Source organism: Procambarus clarkii, chromosome 4, assembly GCF_040958095.1.
Source record: "Procambarus clarkii isolate CNS0578487 chromosome 4, FALCON_Pclarkii_2.0, whole genome shotgun sequence".
Taxonomy (NCBI): Eukaryota; Metazoa; Arthropoda; class Malacostraca; order Decapoda; family Cambaridae; genus Procambarus; species Procambarus clarkii.
This window is the reverse complement of record NC_091153.1, coordinates 27224841-27243611: the sequence shown is the minus strand read 5'-3', so window position 1 is coordinate 27243611 and position 18771 is coordinate 27224841. Positions and strand designations below refer to the sequence as shown.

The 18771-nt window shown below is 37.8% G+C and overlaps 1 protein-coding gene across 3 annotated transcripts in view; it reads right to left on the bottom strand.

The window, feature by feature from the left end:
* LOC123750961 (uncharacterized) overlaps window positions 1-18771 on the bottom strand; it is a 335999-nt gene that overhangs the window by 243801 nt on the left and 73427 nt on the right. For all 3 annotated transcript variants that reach the window (XM_069333325.1, XM_069333336.1, XM_045733062.2), the window contains exon 2: window positions 5358-5429. In XM_069333325.1, the coding sequence (XP_069189426.1) occupies window positions 5358-5429 (72 nt within the window). The remainder of the gene's footprint in view (window positions 1-5357; window positions 5430-18771) is intronic.

The window sequence follows — 18771 nt, the reverse complement described above, 5'->3', positions numbered from 1 at the left end:
ATATGTGTAGAATAATAAACCCTACATTGTTTGAGTTAGGGAAAACACCATTTGTGATATATAGATACTATAGCTGTTCCTAAAGATTCACCCTTTTTTGCACCAGCAAGATAACATATAAGATTTTAAGAGTTGACGAATGTTAATATTCTTGTTTGATAAACTGTGAACTTGAGACATAGTTAATAAGAACATATTAACACAACAAAATGTTTTCAGAATCCTTAACACCACTTTCCAACAACTTATATAATTTATATAAATTATTTTAGAGAATAATACATAAATTATATATTTAAACATGATATAGTGTTTAGTGGAATGTATAAGGAGTCAAATTGTGTTAAAAAGAGCAATTTTTAGAAAATTTGGAAAAATACTTTTTTCTGTTCAAATTATAACTAAATGGATTATAAAGGTTTCACTCAGCCAATATATATCATTCACAATTTATTAATGAATTTTACAAAAAAACACCATAAATTTTATATTTAAACATGTAAAAACTATTTGTTTTACATTTGGAAGAAAATAATTGAAGAAAAACAATTTATAATTAAACCTTTGTGTTTGGATTTTTTGAGTAAAAGTTTCTCAAAGGCTTTCCTGCACCATTCTCAATGCAAATCATTCCCACACCTATGGCAAGAGATAGGCGAACGTTGTGTAGATGATTTGTGTTTGCTGGGTAGATGTAACGGTCATGGAAAGGAACGGAGGTTTCCACACTGCAGTCTACACTAAGGAAACATACATAGGAATGTGCCTCAATGCCAACAGTGACTGCCCAGACAGTTAAAAGAGGAGTGTTGTTAACGCTTATGTCGACCGTGCTCTTAGCCACAGCTCAGAATGGAAGCAAGTCGATGAAGAACTCTGTAGGGTAAGGAAGGTCCTAGTCAACAACGGCTTCTCCAAAGGGTTCGTTGAAGACATCATAAGAAAAAAGGTGAAACGCCATGCAACCTCTGAAGAGACAACTAACACAACACCTTTACCCCCTATTAGACTATTTTACAGGAACACAGCTATTTCCACAGCTCATAAAACGGAGGAAAGGGTCCTGAAAGATATTGTTGATAGGAACGTTATCCCTACAGACAAAAATCAGAAGATACAATTGACGATTTACTATAAAACCAAAATAACTGCCAACCTACTCATGAGAAACTCTCCAGACACAAAGCAAAACGCTTTAAAAGAGACCAACGTCGTCTATGCCTTCAAATGCCCACTTGGGGACTGTAAGCCTCAAAGAACTCAGCATATAGGCAAGACAACAACATCTCTTTCTAGGCGTTTAACAATGCATAAACAACAGGGCTCCATTGAGGAACATATAATCTCTTCCCACAACCAGACCATCACCAGAGAAATCTTAACAAACATAACAGTAATCATCGATAGATACCGCGATAGCAGGTGGCTCGACGTCTGCGAGGCACTTACACATCAAGAAATCAACACCAGCAATCAACAGCCAATTAATGCACCGCTATATTCTACCCACTTCAAGACTCCGCTCCAATATAGAAGCATCAAGAAATATGGACCAATAGGCTTTCTACAATTACTTCCATTCAATACCCATTGTTTCGTGTTCTGTCTTGTGTTTGAATTTAATACCCATTCAATACCCATTGTTGAAAGTTTGTTTTCACCTCATCCACCTCACCCAAATGTAGATATAAAATCGAAGATGTGTAAGCTCTATTCAGTTTCAGTTGTGTGTTTGTAAACTAAAGTCTTTGAAAATGTAATAAGTTTTACGAAACGCGCTCAAGTGTCGCGTCAGACTAGAAATAAAAATGAATTTTGGAGAATTGATCTTTGAATTACCATCAACAGTGAAAAGAAACGTAAGAAAGATCGGGAAAATTCGTGTTATTAATCTTACTTTTTCGGTCATATTTACCAATATATGTCTACAGGAAAGACTGCTACCTAAATATACTAACATATATATATATATATATATATATATATATATATATATATATATATATATATATATATATATATATATATATATATGCGAACAAGCCTGAATGGTCCCCAGGACAATATGCAACTGAAAACTCACACCCCAGAAGTGACTCGAACCCATACTCCCAGGAGCAACACAACTGGTATGTACAAGACGCCTTAATCCACTTGACCATCACGACCGGACAAAATGAGGTGATAGCCGAGGCTATTTGAACCACCCCACCGCCGGCACTCGGATAGTAATCTTGGGCATAGCATTTTACCAAATCACCTCATTCTTTGGGGCACACTTGAGGAACACATATGCGAACAAGCCTGAATGGTCCCCAGGACAATATGCAACTGAAAACTCACACCCCAGAAGTGACTCGAACCCATACTCCCAGGAGCAACACAACTGGTATGTACAAGACGCCTTAATCCACTTGACCATCACGACCGGACAAAATGAGGTGATAGCCAAGGCTATTTGAACCACCCCACCGCCGGCACTCGGATAGTAATCTTGGGCATAGCATTTTACCAAATCACCTCATTCTTTGGGGCACACGTGAGGAACACAAATGCGAACAAGCCTGAATGGTCCCCATTCAGTTGCTTGAGAGTTTTCAGTTGCATATTGTCCTGGGGACCATTCAGGCTTGTTCGCATTTGTAAATAAAAATGAATTTTGGAGAATTGATTTTTTATTTACCTCCAACAGTGAAAAGAAATGTACGAAAGATTGAGAAAATTCGTGTTAAAATTATTAATCTTACTTTTTCGGTCATATTTAATAATATATATATATATATATATATATATATATATATATATATATATATATATATATATATATATATATATATATATATATATATATATATATATATATATACATATATATATATATATATATATATATATATATATACATATATATATATATATATATATATATATATATACATATATATATATATATATATATATATATATATATATATATATATATATATATATATATATATATATATATATATATATATATATATATATATATATATGACAATGTCAGACCACGGAGGAAAAATGAAACAGGAAATTTCCTTAAGTACTTTCGTATATTAAATACATCTTCAGAAGGATATTTAAAATTATGTATTTAATATACGAAAGTACTTAAGGAAATTTCCTGTTTCATTTTTCCTCCGTGGTCTGACATTGTCACATTCTTAATCACGTGTTTATTTTCGTGATATACACACACACATATATATATATATATATATATATATATATATATATATATATATATATATATATATATATAACTGAAAACTCACACCCCAGAAGTGACTCGAACCCATACTCCCACAACTGGTATGTACAGGGACGCCTTAATCCGCTTGACCATCACGACCGGACATAAGGAAGTGATAGCCGAGGCTATATGAACCACTTCCCCGCCGGCACTCGGATGGTAATCTTGGGCATAGCATTTTATCAAATCACCTCATTCTTTGGGGCACACGTGAGGAACACAAATGCAAACAAGCCTGAATGGTCCCCAGGACTATATACAACTGAAAACTCACACCCCAGAAGTGACTCGAACCCATACTCCCACAACTGGTATGTACAGGGACGCCTTAATCCGCTTGACCATCACGACCGGACATAAGGAAGTGATAGCCGAGGCTATATGAACCACTTCCCCGCCGGCACTCGGATGGTAATCTTGGGCATAGCATTTTATCAAATCACCTCATTCTTTGGGGCACACGTGAGGAACACAAATGCAAACAAGCCTGAATGGTCCCCAGGACTATATACAACTGAAAACTCACACCCCAGAAGTGACTCGAACCCATACTCCTACAACTGGTATGTACAGGGACGCCTTAATCCGCTTGACCATCACGACCGGACATAAGGAAGTGATAGCCGAGGCTATATGAACCACTTCCCCGCCGGCACTCGGATGGTAATCTTGGGCATAGCATTTTATCAAATCACCTCATTCTTTGGGGCACACGTGAGGAACACAAATGCAAACAAGCCTGAATGGTCCCCAGGACTATATACAACTGAAAACTCACACCCCAGAAGTGACTCGAACCCATACTCCCACAACTGGTATGTACAGGGACGCCTTAATCCGCTTGACCATCACGACCGGACATAAGGAAGTGATAGCCGAGGCTATATGAACCACTTCCCCGCCGGCACTCGGATGGTAATCTTGGGCATAGCATTTTATCAAATCACCTCATTCTTTGGGGCACACGTGAGGAACACAAATGCAAACAAGCCTGAATGGTCCCCAGGACTATATACAACTGAAAACTCACACCCCAGAAGTGACTCGAACTCATACTCCCACAACTGGTATGTACAGGGACGCCTTAATCCGCTTGACCATCACGACCGGACATAAGGAAGTGATAGCCGAGGCTATATGAACCACTTCCCCGCCGGCACTCGGATGGTAATCTTGGGCATAGCATTTTATCAAATCACCTCATTCTTTGGGGCACACGTGAGGAACACAAATGCAAACAAGCGGATTAAGGCGTCCCTGTACATACCAGTTGTGGGAGTATGGGTTCGAGTCACTTCTGGGGTGTGAGTTTTCAGTTGTATATAGTCCTGGGGACCATTCAGGCTTGTTTGCATTTGTGTTCCTCACGTGTGCCCCAAAGAATGAGGTGATTTGATAAAATGCTATGCCCAAGATTACCATCCGAGTGCCGGCGGGGAAGTGGTTCATATAGCCTCGGCTATCACTTCCTTATGTCCGGTCGTGATGGTCAAGCGGATTAAGGCGTCCCTGTACATACCAGTTGTGGGAGTATGGGTTCGAGTCACTTCTGGGGTGTGAGTTTTCAGTTGTATATAGTCCTGGGGACCATTCAGGCTTGTTTGCATTTGTGTTCCTCACGTGTGCCCCAAAGAATGAGGTGATTTGATAAAATGCTATGCCCAAGATTACCATCCGAGTGCCGGCGGGGAAGTGGTTCATATAGCCTCGGCTATCACTTCCTTATGTCCGGTCGTGATGGTCAAGCGGATTAAGGCGTCCCTGTACATACCAGTTGTGGGAGTATGGGTTCGAGTCACTTCTGGGGTGTGAGTTTTCAGTTGTATATAGTCCTGGGGACCATTCAGGCTTGTTTGCATATATATATATATATATATATATATATATATATATATATATATATATATATATATATATATATATATACATAATTTGCCAATACTGATTACGTAAATGTAAGCTTATACCACCAATACTAAGCACAGTTGTACATCTCTGAAAGAAAATGTTTCTTGTAGGAATTTTGTTGCTTAGTATACAGGTAAAACTTAAAAAATACACCTACCTGCTTGTTTTGGTTGACACTGGCTGAGGCTATATTATTAAGCTGACTCAGCACCTTGCTAACTGCCTCATTCTGTAACATAGATAAATTAATAAATTATTTATATCCTGAAAACTATAATAAAAGAAAAATCACATGCAATTGAATATGTATGACTGGATTAATGTATGGTTCTAGTGAGCAAGTATGATGTGTGTATCCTCATAAACACATTTTCATCTATTCGTGCCTGCAAGATCGAGCTTTTAACTCTAGTACTCTGCATTCCTAGTTGTTTGTCTAATGCAAGGACTCTCAACCTTTTTGTTCTATCATATCTTTACGGCCAGCTACTGACCATACCCAGAGTGCAACCCACAATAACTTTGTAGCTCCAGGTACAAATATAATAACTAATATAATAATCATAATAATCTAGTCGTCTAATCTAGTGGTTTAGTCGCTAGAGCATGTGTGTGTGTGGGACTATCCACCTCATAGGTTTGAATCCTCATCTCGGCTTCTACGGATTTTCTCATAGATGCAGTCACGTTAGTGTGATTACTCTCTGTGATAATAATAATAATAATAATAATAATAATAATAATAATAATAATTATAATAATAATAATAATAGTAAAGGTGAATGAAAGACCCAATTTATGTTTTAAGGGTATTCAAAACCGATTTTTCAGTTGTAGCCTACATCATTTATCATGGTACTGTATACAATATTCTGCAGAATATTGTATACATTACCATGTGAAAGGAAGTAGGTTACATAAGAAAATTTGTGGTTCAATTCACTTGAAACAAAAATTGGGTCTTTCATTCGCCTTCACTACAGCATTGTAGTAAGTTTCTTAATATTAATAATAATAATAATAATGATAATAATAATAAAAATAATAATAATAATAATAATAATAATAATAATAATAATAATAATAATAATAATAACAACAATAATAATAAGTGTAGTTTTTATTCATAAGAATGTATGTACGAAGAACAGAAGATGAACAGACAATTGTAGGGACAGAAGGTTACACATACAAATGAAGCCACAGCTACATAAAGCATTTTGGCCAATACCTGGAATAATTCAGATAAAAAATTATATATAGATATAACAGAGTATATACTTAATACTAAAAGAGAAGTAAGCTAATATATGTGAGAATGTTTAAGAAATATAACAAATGATACACAACATAAAGGTAATACTCAATGATAACAGGCATAGATTATTACATTATGAAATTTGTAGTTCTAACAGGAATACTGAAGAGAGTTCTTAACATTATTAACAGAAAGCACATACAATTATGTGCTTTATATTTAAACACAGTAAATTAATAACATTTATGATGATGATAATGATAATGATGTGTATTTAGGGAAAAGTGCATACATACAAAATGAGTTGCAAGCACAATATTAAATTTCTAGATGGAGCAAGTATATACTATGCCTTTAGCCACTAATATGCACATCATATTTTTAGTCTTGGTAGTACAGTCGGTTTCTTAATCGACGCACATTTGAGAATTCCTGGTTCGAATCCCGGGCGGATAGAAATGGTTGGGCACATTTCCTTTCACCAAATGAATTGTTCACCTAGCAGTAAGTAGGTACTCAGGAGTTAGTCAACTAGTTGCAGGGTTGCATCCTGGGCGGTCTAAGTAATTCGACTTAGACCTCGATAAAGGCTTAATGTGTATGAATACACTCTGGGTTCCTGTCCCCCGACGCAATTCATTATAATTATTATAATTTTGGCCATGATGTGAAAAAATTAACTTTAATTTAAGACAAAACTAAGTGGGATCAAAAGAAAAAACTCAATTGAAGTAGAAAGATGAAAAAAATGACAATAATTACATGTTGAATGGAACAACGGAAATTACAACAGAGGAGCAGATAGTAATTTTAACTAATTATACAAATGGAAAACAATTTTTTTTAAGTTTATACATGGCAGATATCAGCAATTTTATAAGTTCAGTCATTAATTATTAATGTTTAATAACAGCAAGACACAAGTTGACATTTGAAATGTAAGGTAGGTTTCATGGAATTGATTAGGTAGTACTTAGTTTTTCTTCTAAACATTAAACAGGGCAAAGCGAGGTATCTTATTTTAGAAAAAATGCTAACTATTATAGATTTTTGTTTAGCTATACTTTGTATTGCTAAACACCAAGGAATCTAGCTGCTCTACTTTGTTACAAATTTTTATATTGTTAATTCTTAGATTAATTTGAACAGATGATTTATTACCAAACAAAATATATGATTTTATCAATGTTAAGGGTGAATTTGTTAGCAGTTTGCCTCTATTTAGATCGGTATTCACTGTGTCACTGTTCAGAATAAGAGGGTTTAGGACTGGAGAAAATGAAGGTTGTGTAATTAGCAAATAAAACTGGCTTGAGGTGTTGAGAGGCATTTGGAAGGACAGTAATGTAGATGTAAAATAGGAGAGGGCAAAGTATACTGCCATGCGGAACACTAATATTAATGGGTAGGGAGGGATAATTAGAATCATTCACAGAGACATACTGGAGCCTGTCACTGAGGTAAGATTGTAAGTATTGGAGGGAGTGACCTCTGACTCCATAATGTTGTAATTTAAGATGATTGTTGCGACTAACAGGGCCAAAAGCCTTTCGTGGGTCATCATATAACCCAACAGGGTACACAATTTTGTCAAGATCTGCATGTGTCAAGCACAAATATATTTGTCCCAAAATGAAATATAGGGAAAACTGTTAAACAAATCTTTCGTTATTTGGTACCAGCGTCGTGAAAATTTCTTCCCAATATGTTAAGAAATATATTTTATTCGAATTAAAAAAATCTTCTAGTGGAACTCATGGATAAAGCAGTGATTAAGAGATTAGAGATATAATCACCTGTCCGACGCACAAAGAAGAGTAGTAATATAAAAAAAATTTACTAAAATGTATTAACAAATTTATTAAAGAGTAGTAATAAAAAAATAAGGAGGATGTCCACTGCCATTGAGTGGACAAGCAGCTGGTGCCTTCTCGGATTCTAGGACCAGATGAGGGTCTTATCACTTATATAAAGTATACTTACATATCCCTCTAACCCATTATAATTATCCTCATATTTTGTTTTTTTGGTGGGGGGTATTTTTTCTTGACTTCATTTCAACACATATTGACCTACAACTTTTTGTACTATTCAAGTACGAAAGACAAGCAATATTTATTCAAATTGATAAAATATGACATAAATTTGTAATACTATGTTTATTGTCGAGAAGTTTGCCTTCATTTTTCTGTATGAACAAGATTTTCAACTTTGAGAGTGAGTTAAAAACTTAGTTTCTGACCGATTCTCTTCAATTTTCATATTATGTGCAAAATTCGTAGTTCTAAGGTTTCCTTGTGAGCGTTTATTCATAAATCCATAACTTTCGAGTTATACATTTTTTAATTTATATTTTGCTCATATTTTGAAGGACACATTGAATATATTTTTTACACTAAACTATACTCTCAAACTAAATTTTAGCTCGATGAAAATGAACGTTATATACCATTCTGATCCCCTATTGAATAAAATAAAATAAATAACATTTTAAATGAGAAATTGTAATATAAATTTAAAAAAAAAATCCCGTTTTTTAAATATTTTAGTTTTTATTTTATTTTTTGTCCATTTTATGATATGTATCCAGTAGGAAAAGTTAAAGTATTTAGCATGTAGATTATGCACAAAAAATTTGAGAGTGTTTGAGGAAGGTTGAGAAATTTTGCACCCGGCCCCTTAATTATTTGTTACAACTGGGGGCTTGTTTAAGAATAATAATCTAGCATATATTAGGAATACAGCTTTTAGGAGTTAGGCAAGGCCCGGCCTCCTGGGAATTAGTTTCCACAATATAACTATATATATAACCGTATAGAAAAATAAAAATTCTTAATTCTAGACAGGGTAGGAGGTAAACTCCAGTTAAAATCTTACACTAATAATCACTGAAATTCCCCATGTAACATCACAATGCTTTACCACGTCCTACTTTACGTTAATTCTCAGATTCCACATAGGCAGGAGACGAGATGTACATACTTGCAAACAATTGATATTATCTAAGGTCCCTTAAGAGCAATTCCAATCTAAATCTAAAACCTGAAAATACGTACGCCCCTGGCCAGTGTCTGGATTCCAGCTCACAGCCTCCCCAGGCTCCAGCCAGGGTACCACTGATGTACTATGAAGATAAGGGTGACATTACTATAGATTGGTACTTATCTTCAATAAGATATTTTAAAGAAGTTAGAGAGGGAAAAACAACACACAGCCACGTCCAGTAACCACCACACCGTGCAGCAAAGAGAGCTCGCGTCCCAAAGCACCATGTCTCCCTGGTGCCTGGTGTTACTACCCTGGGTTCCTCAGTTGGAAACCAGAGGTCAAATTGAGCTAAATAAACTACTTTATATTATTTGATGCGCTAGTCGATGTGTGTCTGTTTGTATCTTCCTTGCCAGACGTAAGACGATTCTTGTTTCTCACAGAGCATTTAAAGACTGAGCTTGTGGTTGATTATTAATTAATAAAATAGGCATCAACTATGTTTACAAATGATTAGAAAGAGTTAGTAAAGTAGATCTGAGTAAACTTGGATATAGGGCTGCTGTACGATTAGCTGAGTAGTTGGCCGGCAGCGAGTCAGCTGGAGGAAGCTGAAACTGGAGACGCTCCTCCTTCTCTGGCTGGCGTCGTGGTGTAAAGATCTCTTCATTCCTCTCCCTTTCCTCCTGCTTCTCTCCCTTACCTTATTCTGTGTCTAGTTTACCATGATAAATAATGTGTTGTGTTCTCGTTTTCTGGCATAAGTGTGTTCTAATGTGTAGAGTATTAATGTGTATTAATTAATTAGGTGATCACTAGTGTTTATATTGCTAAGTTTCTCTAATGGGGTCCCAGTGGAACCACGTGGGCTCCAGTAGTACCAGTAAGCTACCTAGTGTCCTTGCTAGTGTCCCTTGCCTAATAGACTTTACCCTAGCTTATGCTCATTGTAAAACCTTGTATCCTGCTTATGTGGACGTGGACCAAGGCTTTTAACGTAGGATAGTGTGGTAAAGTAATTATTGTTATTGGTGTGAATGTATCTGGGGGGTTGTTAAGAGGGTTTAATAAATAAGTTAGTTTTAAAGGAGTATCCATTCTTCCCGGGTAGGAGATCAATGATCTACCTCTAAGCTGACATTGTCTTGTAGCCAGTTAATTATCACTGTTTATATCTTATTGGGGGCCGGGCCTTTATGATCTCCCATACATGAGATACATCTTAATTCTAACTGCTGAACCTACTCCATAGTACTAGAGCCCTCATAGCAGACCATCGATCATTAACAAGTGGTTGGCCTGTCCGGGATGAACTGTAATTGTAAAAAAATATATTTTTGAGTGCCAAAACTAAAAATTCTTGTTTTCCGCAAAACGGTTGTGTGTTAGCATAGGGGCCCAGCTCACTTAGCAAAGGATATATCTTGCACTGACTGGACACCCAGCTGGATCTCTTCACGATTGAGGTAAGTGTGGCCTTGTGTTAGGGGCCGTGCAAATTTTTTTTTTCCAATTTTTCTTTTTTTTTCTTTGGTTAGGAGCTAAATTAATTAGGGATGGAGGCTGAAATGCAGGAACTGGCAAAGGATCCGTCAGTGGTAGAGATCAAGAAGCTTACCAAGTCTAATTTAGTATTGTTAGGCAAGGAATTTGGCCTCGAGTTAAATGACGAGGATAAAAAGTGGACATTGGTGAATGAAATATTACAACATTGCATGGATCAAGAACTATTGCCAGATGATACACCTTTATGTCAACCTAGCCAAGCGGAAAGTGCAGCTCATAGGGACAGAGAGATGGCTCTAGAGTTAGCAAAAATAAGACTAGAGGAGCAAAGACTCAAAACCGAGGAGGCTAAAATTAGAGCGAATACCACTGGACCACCACCTGCCGGAGATTCAAACCCCAGGCATTATGAGAAAAAGCATAACTTGCCTGAATTTTTAGAGTCGGACCCTGAAAGGTTTTTCAACCATTTTCAGAGATTGGCCATGTCCATGAACTGGCCAAAGGAAGAGTGGGTGAAAATCCTACAGGGAAGACTTAGGGGTAAGGCCCAAGATATTTTTATAAACATGCCTGACGAAGAGTGTTTTGAATATAGTAAAGTCAGGGAACGGATTTTGAGGGCATATGAAATTACGCTTGAAGCTCACCGCCAAGCTTATCACAACCTTAGGCCTACTCACAACCAACCGCTCACTGAATTTGTTAATGATCAAATTAGATTGCTTGAAAAATGGATTCGCTCGGCTAAAGCCGAAACATACGAGGCACTTAAGAATTTAGTTTATTGGAACACTTTATATATAATATGCCAGAGAATGTAGCACATTACATTAGAGGAAGGATAGAGGTAGATTCTAAAATAGGGGAGTTGGCCAAGATGGCAGAAAACTACCAGTTGGTGGGCAAAAGGCCCAATAAAAATAATTATACCATACAGAGTAGCAAAACTTATACCCACAGCCAGTACAGACCAGCTCATTCTAACCCTATAACTAATGTAACTTCTGTTTCAGACATAACTAACCCTGTTAAATTGTCTCGCCCCACGGCACCTAAGTGTGAACCGAAGAGTTTTCCTGTTAGTAATGTCTCTTCTCCCAGATGTATCTGTGGTTACTGTAAACGTCCAAACCACATTACTAGCCGTGTTGGCAACTGTACCCGGAAAAAAGACCCAATGCTTTTGTTGTGACACAGGGCTTGAGGCCTTCTGATGGGTTAGGGAGTAAGACCTCCAACCCACAGTGGTTGGACCTGCTTACCCCATTCTTATCGAAATGGAGACTACTTTTGTCTGAGGGTTCTTCCTGGAAGGATGTGGTGATCTTCCGAGACACTGGTGCCATCCAGACCTTAATTTTAGAGAGTGAATTGCAGGGTGCCAACACTCTCGACACTGGAGAGGTGGTATTGGTCGAGGGTGTTGTTACGTACTCCTATAAGATACGTAAGTAAATAAATTAATATGTACATTTATAATTGTGTGTAAATTACAAGCATGTATATTGATATACTTATATGTTCTATGCAAACGTACATTCATGTTACAGTGTTGGCGTTAGGCCCAACGTATCGTGGGAATGATTGTTTTATTTCTTTGTGTGCTCAGTTTTCCCACGGGAACTAATGATTTATATGTGATCATATGTGGGTAACAGAGGTGAATAATAATTGAGTGAACGGTATCTGGCAAATTGTCGTGGGATCGTCCGTTGCTGGGTGTGCATGCCATTATTCCCTTCTGTATGCATATTTTAATTACTATGTAAAGGAAGAATTACCTTATGTTTGTATATCAATATGTATTAATTATTCATTAAGTTAGTTTAAGATTACTCTTGTCACAATGTATTGCTCCATTGTTGAAATAATAAATATTGTACTTTGGCAAATTGTTCGCGGGGCAAGGCAATGTGTTTTGACTCTCGCGTTATTGTATTCAGTAGCTGATCCGGAACCAGAGAGTTAAGTTATACATTTTTGTTCTGTCATAGCCATACATATAATAATTTTAATTTAATGTCTGGAAGATACAGTGATATTTTTAATGTGATATATTGTGACCATATAATCATCTGTTTGCTATTGAGATTTATTTAATATATTTATATATAAGATTTTGTCTCTATTCTTCAGTCCTAAGGAAGATTTATTATTGTGCTCATTACTTATCAAGGGGTTATACTGGTGATTCGCTATTGAGAACAGCAGTTGTCTCATATCCCTAGACGTAATTAAAGTTTGGCTGCTGTAGGGTCACGAGCCGTAACGTACGATAGGTAACAAAGAGTTATGGGGGCCTGTGCCGGGAAATATTGTTCCCACTTTAACTTAACTATGCTAATCTAACCTTGCCTTCCTAGGTACCAGTGTGTCAAGTGTCTGTGTTTCTTAAGAACTATTCCATGTGCCAAGCAAGCCTTCCTGTGTGTCAAGTAACAACGTTTCACGATTTTGAGGTAAGTCATCCTATATATTTTGTTTGTGCAGTGAGGCCAAGCGAATTTTCAGTGTGGTGACAATTTTACAGTGAAGTGTAGTGCAGTGCCATTATTTTAATTATTGTTGTGAATCAAGTGCCAAGTGTTAGTAACGATGGAGGAGAAAGTTGCAGCGTTGTTGGCTCACCCAGACTTTGAAGGGATTCAGAACCTTAAAAAGACTGAGTTAATACAAATGGCAAATCAGTTGGATTTGACCGCCAACAATAGAATGGTTAAAGCCCAAATATTGAAAGTCATTGTGACGCATTTTGTTGAGAATGAGGAGTTAGATGAAGAAATTCTAGAGGAGTTAAGAGAGGAGTCGAGTGATCAGATGACGTTAAAGCGTCTTGAGTTAGAAGCGCAAATAGCCAATGCTAAGCTTGAAGCTCAAAAGGAACAGAAAATATTAGAGGCTGAAGCTCGTCAAAGAGAGTTTGAAGCTCAACAGCAACAGCAAATATTAGAGGCTGAAGCTCAGCGAAGGGAGCTTGAGACTAGGCGTTTAGAAATTGCGGCACAGTTGCAATAGAATGTTGCAAATAGAAGCCACAAAGAAGCAACAAGCCGAGGAACAAACTAGGCAATTAGAGATTCAAAAACAAATGGCTGACACTAACTTCAGGCTTGAATCACAGCGTATGGCAGCTGGGCATGGAAATACTAGTAATGTTTCAATAAATAGTGATAATAATCCCATCAGGATGAATAAGTATATAGAGTTACCCAAGTTCAATGAGGAGGATCCTGAGGTTTTCTTTGCACATTTTTATAAAATTGCCATCAGTATGAACTGGCCAAGGGATCAGTGGGTAGCCATTATGCAGTCTCAATTTAAGGGGCGTAGTCAGGAGGTTTTCACATCCCTACCTGACGCTCATAGTTTTGATTATGAATTTGTAAAGAAAAGCATCCTAAATGCGTACCAGTTAAATCCAGAGGCACACAGGCAAAAGTTCAGAAACCTAAGGAGGATAAGGGATCAGACAATAGCAGATTTTACTCATCAGAAGACGAAATTTTGCAACAGATGGTTAAAGTCACTTGCAGTCACTGATTTTGATGCTCTAAAGAATCTTCTTATAATGGAAGAAGTATTGTCATGTCTCCCAGACCAGTTGTCTACTTTTATGGCAGAACAAAAGAATGTAACAGATATTGATGAGCTGTCAAAGCTCGCGGATGAGCATGAATTGTTGACTAAGGCCCCGTTTACGGCCACTTCACCTAAGTCTAGTCGTAGAGTAAATTTTAATGCTCACCGAACTCCTTATCAGTATAAGTCTCCTCCTGGTGCGACAGTTACTCCCGTGAACTCTTCTCTTACTAACCCTAAGATGGTTACTCCATTGCCAGGATCATCTAAGCCTAGTAATGCTAATTCTAAACCGGCAGTTGGTTCTACTAGTGTGTCCACTGTCAAGCATTGTACCCATTGTAAGAGAAGGGGACATGTGATTTCTTCATGTTTTAGTTTGCATCCTGAACTACGGCCAACTGGTCTTATTATGAGTAAAGGATTGCAACCTATTAATTCTTCATGTATTACAGTCAGTCCCAATTGGATGGCTGAATTTAAACCCTATATTTCCACAGGTACCTTATTATGTAATAATGGTAGACATAAGACTGTTCAATTACTCCGTGATACTGGAGCTTCACAGTCTCTTATTACCCAGAAGGTACTTGATGATGTTGACACCCGAGATCTGGGTGAAGTTGTGCTTCTCCAAGGTATTGCCGGTAGTGTGCAACCAGTGTCCTTATTGCAAGTTAACCTTGATTCTAAATATACTTCAGGATGGTGTAATGTTGGTGTAAGTAAACAACTGCCCATTCCTGGGGTAGACATTATTCTAGGTAATGATTTTGGCAACCAAATGGTTGTAGGGCCCAAGTGTCCCATCATGTTAACTAAACCCCATAATGTATTAGCTCAACCAGAAGCAGATGATGATATTATTTACCCTGCTTGTGTTGTAACTAGATCAATGGGACAAACAGGTGAGAGTAATCCTGTCTTCACTGAGGTTGCTGTTCCCAAGACCAGGACCCCTTCAGTAAAGGAGTGGGAGATGGATCTTGAGGATTCCTTTATGACTCGACTGGATGATGAGAGTGAGGCCGTAGTAGAAGCCCCGCCGAACCTAAATCACAAGGAAAGTGAAGGTGAGGAGGCTGAACTATCTGTACCTTGCCCGCTTGTCTCCAGTGCGCCAGTTGTCGAGAGTGAGGCCGAAGTAGCTATGACTCCATTTTATTCTGATCAATCGGGAAAAGAGATCAAGCTACTAGGTTCTTGCCCGCTCGCTGCTGAGTCTGAGTCATTGCCCTTAAGTGTTGTACAGACTACTGATCCTAGTTTAAGTAAGTGTATTTCTGAGGCTCCTGATAATGTTGATGCATTGGAGGAAGGGACGGGTTTCTTCTTCAAGGATCGACTTCTGATGAGAAGGTGGAGACCAAAGGGAACTCCCTCTTCAGAGGATTGTGAGATTAGAACCCAACTCGTTGTCCCCAATGATTATCGTAGGCAGGTCCTGCAGGCTGCACATGATGACCCCATGGGAGGTCATCAAGGTATCACGAATATGTACCATAAGATAAGTAAATATTTTTTCTGGCCAAAGTTAAAGAAAGACGTGGTCAGATATTGTCATAACTGTATACCCTGTCAAATTGTTGGTAAACCAAATCAATCTGTACCTAGAGCACCATTGCAACCTATTGTAGTTCCTGATGAACCATTTACTCATGTTGTAATTGATTGTGTAGGTCCTTTACCTAAGACTAAGTCGGGTAACATGTTTTTGTTCACTCTCATGTGTATGACTACTAGATTTCCTGAAGCTTATGCTCTCCGGAATACCAAGGCTCATAATCTCATAAAGTGTCTTGAAAGATTCTTTTCGTTGTTTGGAATGCCTAGAGTTATTCAGAGTGACAATGGGGGAAATTTTGTTTCTAAAGTTTTCAGAACTTTTTGCGAATCCCGAGGGATTCGGCACAAATTATCCAGTCCATATCATCCACAAAGCCAAGGTGGGCTTGAACGTTTCCACCAGACTTTAAAACAAATGCTGAAGACAACCGGAGAAACTCATCCACGTAATTGGGATGAGAATCTCCCCTTTGTGTTGTTTGCTGCTAGAGAAGGGCTACAAGAGTCATTGGGCTGTTCACCCTTTGAACTAGTGTTTGGTCACCAAGTAAGAGGTCCTCTTAAAATGCTACAAGAAAAGATGTTGGGAGATGTCTCTGTTCATCAGAGTGGATTGTACTTGAGTGAGGTCAAGGCTAAGTTGTGTCGGGCTCGTGAGTTGGCGAAAGAACATCTGGGAAGGACTCAACAAGCCATGAAAGTAAGATATGACAAGAAGTTCAAAGCTAAGCTCAGGTCGTTTGATGTCGGAGATTTGGAGTTGGTGTTGAAACCTCGTATGGGGACTTCCATGTCCCATAAGTTCGCCGGACCCTACCAAGTGGTAGACAAGGTGGGAGACCTAACCTATAAACTAATTAGCCCTAATCTTTCAGAACCCCAAATGACTGTGCACATTAACAGATTAAAAGCTTATGTTGGACCTGGTGTAGTAGCTTGTTTTAGTCGGGAAGAGTTACCACCTGAGGATAATTGTAGTGAGGGACATGTTGTTAATATCCAACTTCTCAGTTCCAGTTCCAATGGCAGGGAGATGCTATGTCATTTACAGGAGGAACAACGTGATGAGTTCCAGGTTCTGCTGGACAACCATACATCTCTGTTTGGGGAGGTTCCTACCCAGACCCACCTCATCACACACGACATTCAGCTCCTGGACAGCACCCCCATTCGACAACATCCGTACCGAGTGAATCCCGAAAAGAGGAAAATTATACAAGCAGAAGTGGAATATCTGCTCCAGCATGATTTCATTCGGCCAAGTCAAAGTACTTGGAGCTCTCCGTGTTTGTTAGTGCCAAAACCAGATGGAACCTGGAGATTGTGCGTGGATTATAGGAAACTGAACAAGAACACTACAGTGGACGTTTTTCCTTTACCCTTGTTGGAGGAATGCATTGAGTCCATAGGACATGCCGAATATGTAAGTAAGCTTGATTTGTCAAAAGGGTACTACCAAATTCCATTAACAGAGTATGCTAGAGAGGTTACTGCTTTTGTTACACCTGATGGTGCGTATGAATTTAATGTCATGCCATTCGGTTTGAGAAATGCACCTGCTACTTTTCAAAGACTCATGAATTTCTTACTCAAGGATGTGCCAGATTGTAGGGCCTACCTTGATGACATTGTTTTGTACAGTAAGAATTGGGCAGATCATCTCTTAGGCCTTAAGAACTTGTTTACAGTGTTGAAAAACGCAAAGTTAACCATAAATATGAATAAGTGTAGTTGGGCAAGAGGTACGATAACTTATCTTGGACACGAGGTAGGACAAGGTAAGATTATCCCCTTACAAGATAAGATTCTAGCCATTGTGGACTACCCAGTGTTAACCAATAAGAAAGGAGTCCAACGGTTTATTGGTATGTGTGCATACTATAGGCGTTATTGTAGAAATTTTTCAACAGTAGCTGCTCCTTTGACAAATTTGTTACGCAAGCAAGTAAAGTTTCAGTGGATACAAGATTGTCAGAATGCTTTTCAGAACCTAAAGGGCATATTGTCCACCTCACCTATTCTTGCTAGTCCCCAATTTGATAAACCATTTATATTACACATTGATGCGTCAGATGTTGGAATAGGTGCTGTGCTTATTCAAGTTGGTTTAGACGAGATTGAGCATCCTGTGTATTATTACTCGAGAAAATTTAATGCAGCTCAGAGAAATTATTCCGTGGTAGAAAAGGAGGCGTTGGGTCTTATATTGTCAATTAAGAAGTTTGAGATTTACTTATCAGGAAACAAAGTGTTAGTATTTACAGACCACAACCCCCTTATCTTTATAAATATGATGAAAGTCAAGAACCAACGAATTCTGCGCTGGTCATTGTTTTGCAGGAATTTAATGTAGAAATCAAACATATTCCAGGCAGGCAAAATGTTATTGCTGATGCTTTGTCAAGAAGTTTTGATGTACCATAAATGAAATGTTTCTTTTCACTTAACATTTTTACTTCGGAAAAAATGCCATTGATCTTCAATCCATTGCATTTTTTTTTCTTGGAGGTGGAAGTGTTACGTACTCCTATAAGATACGTAAGTAAATAAATTAATATGTACATTTATAATTGTGTGTAAATTACAAGCATGTATATTGATATACTTATATGTTCTATGCAAACGTACATTCATGTTACAGTGTTGGCGTTAGGCCCAACGTATCGTGGGA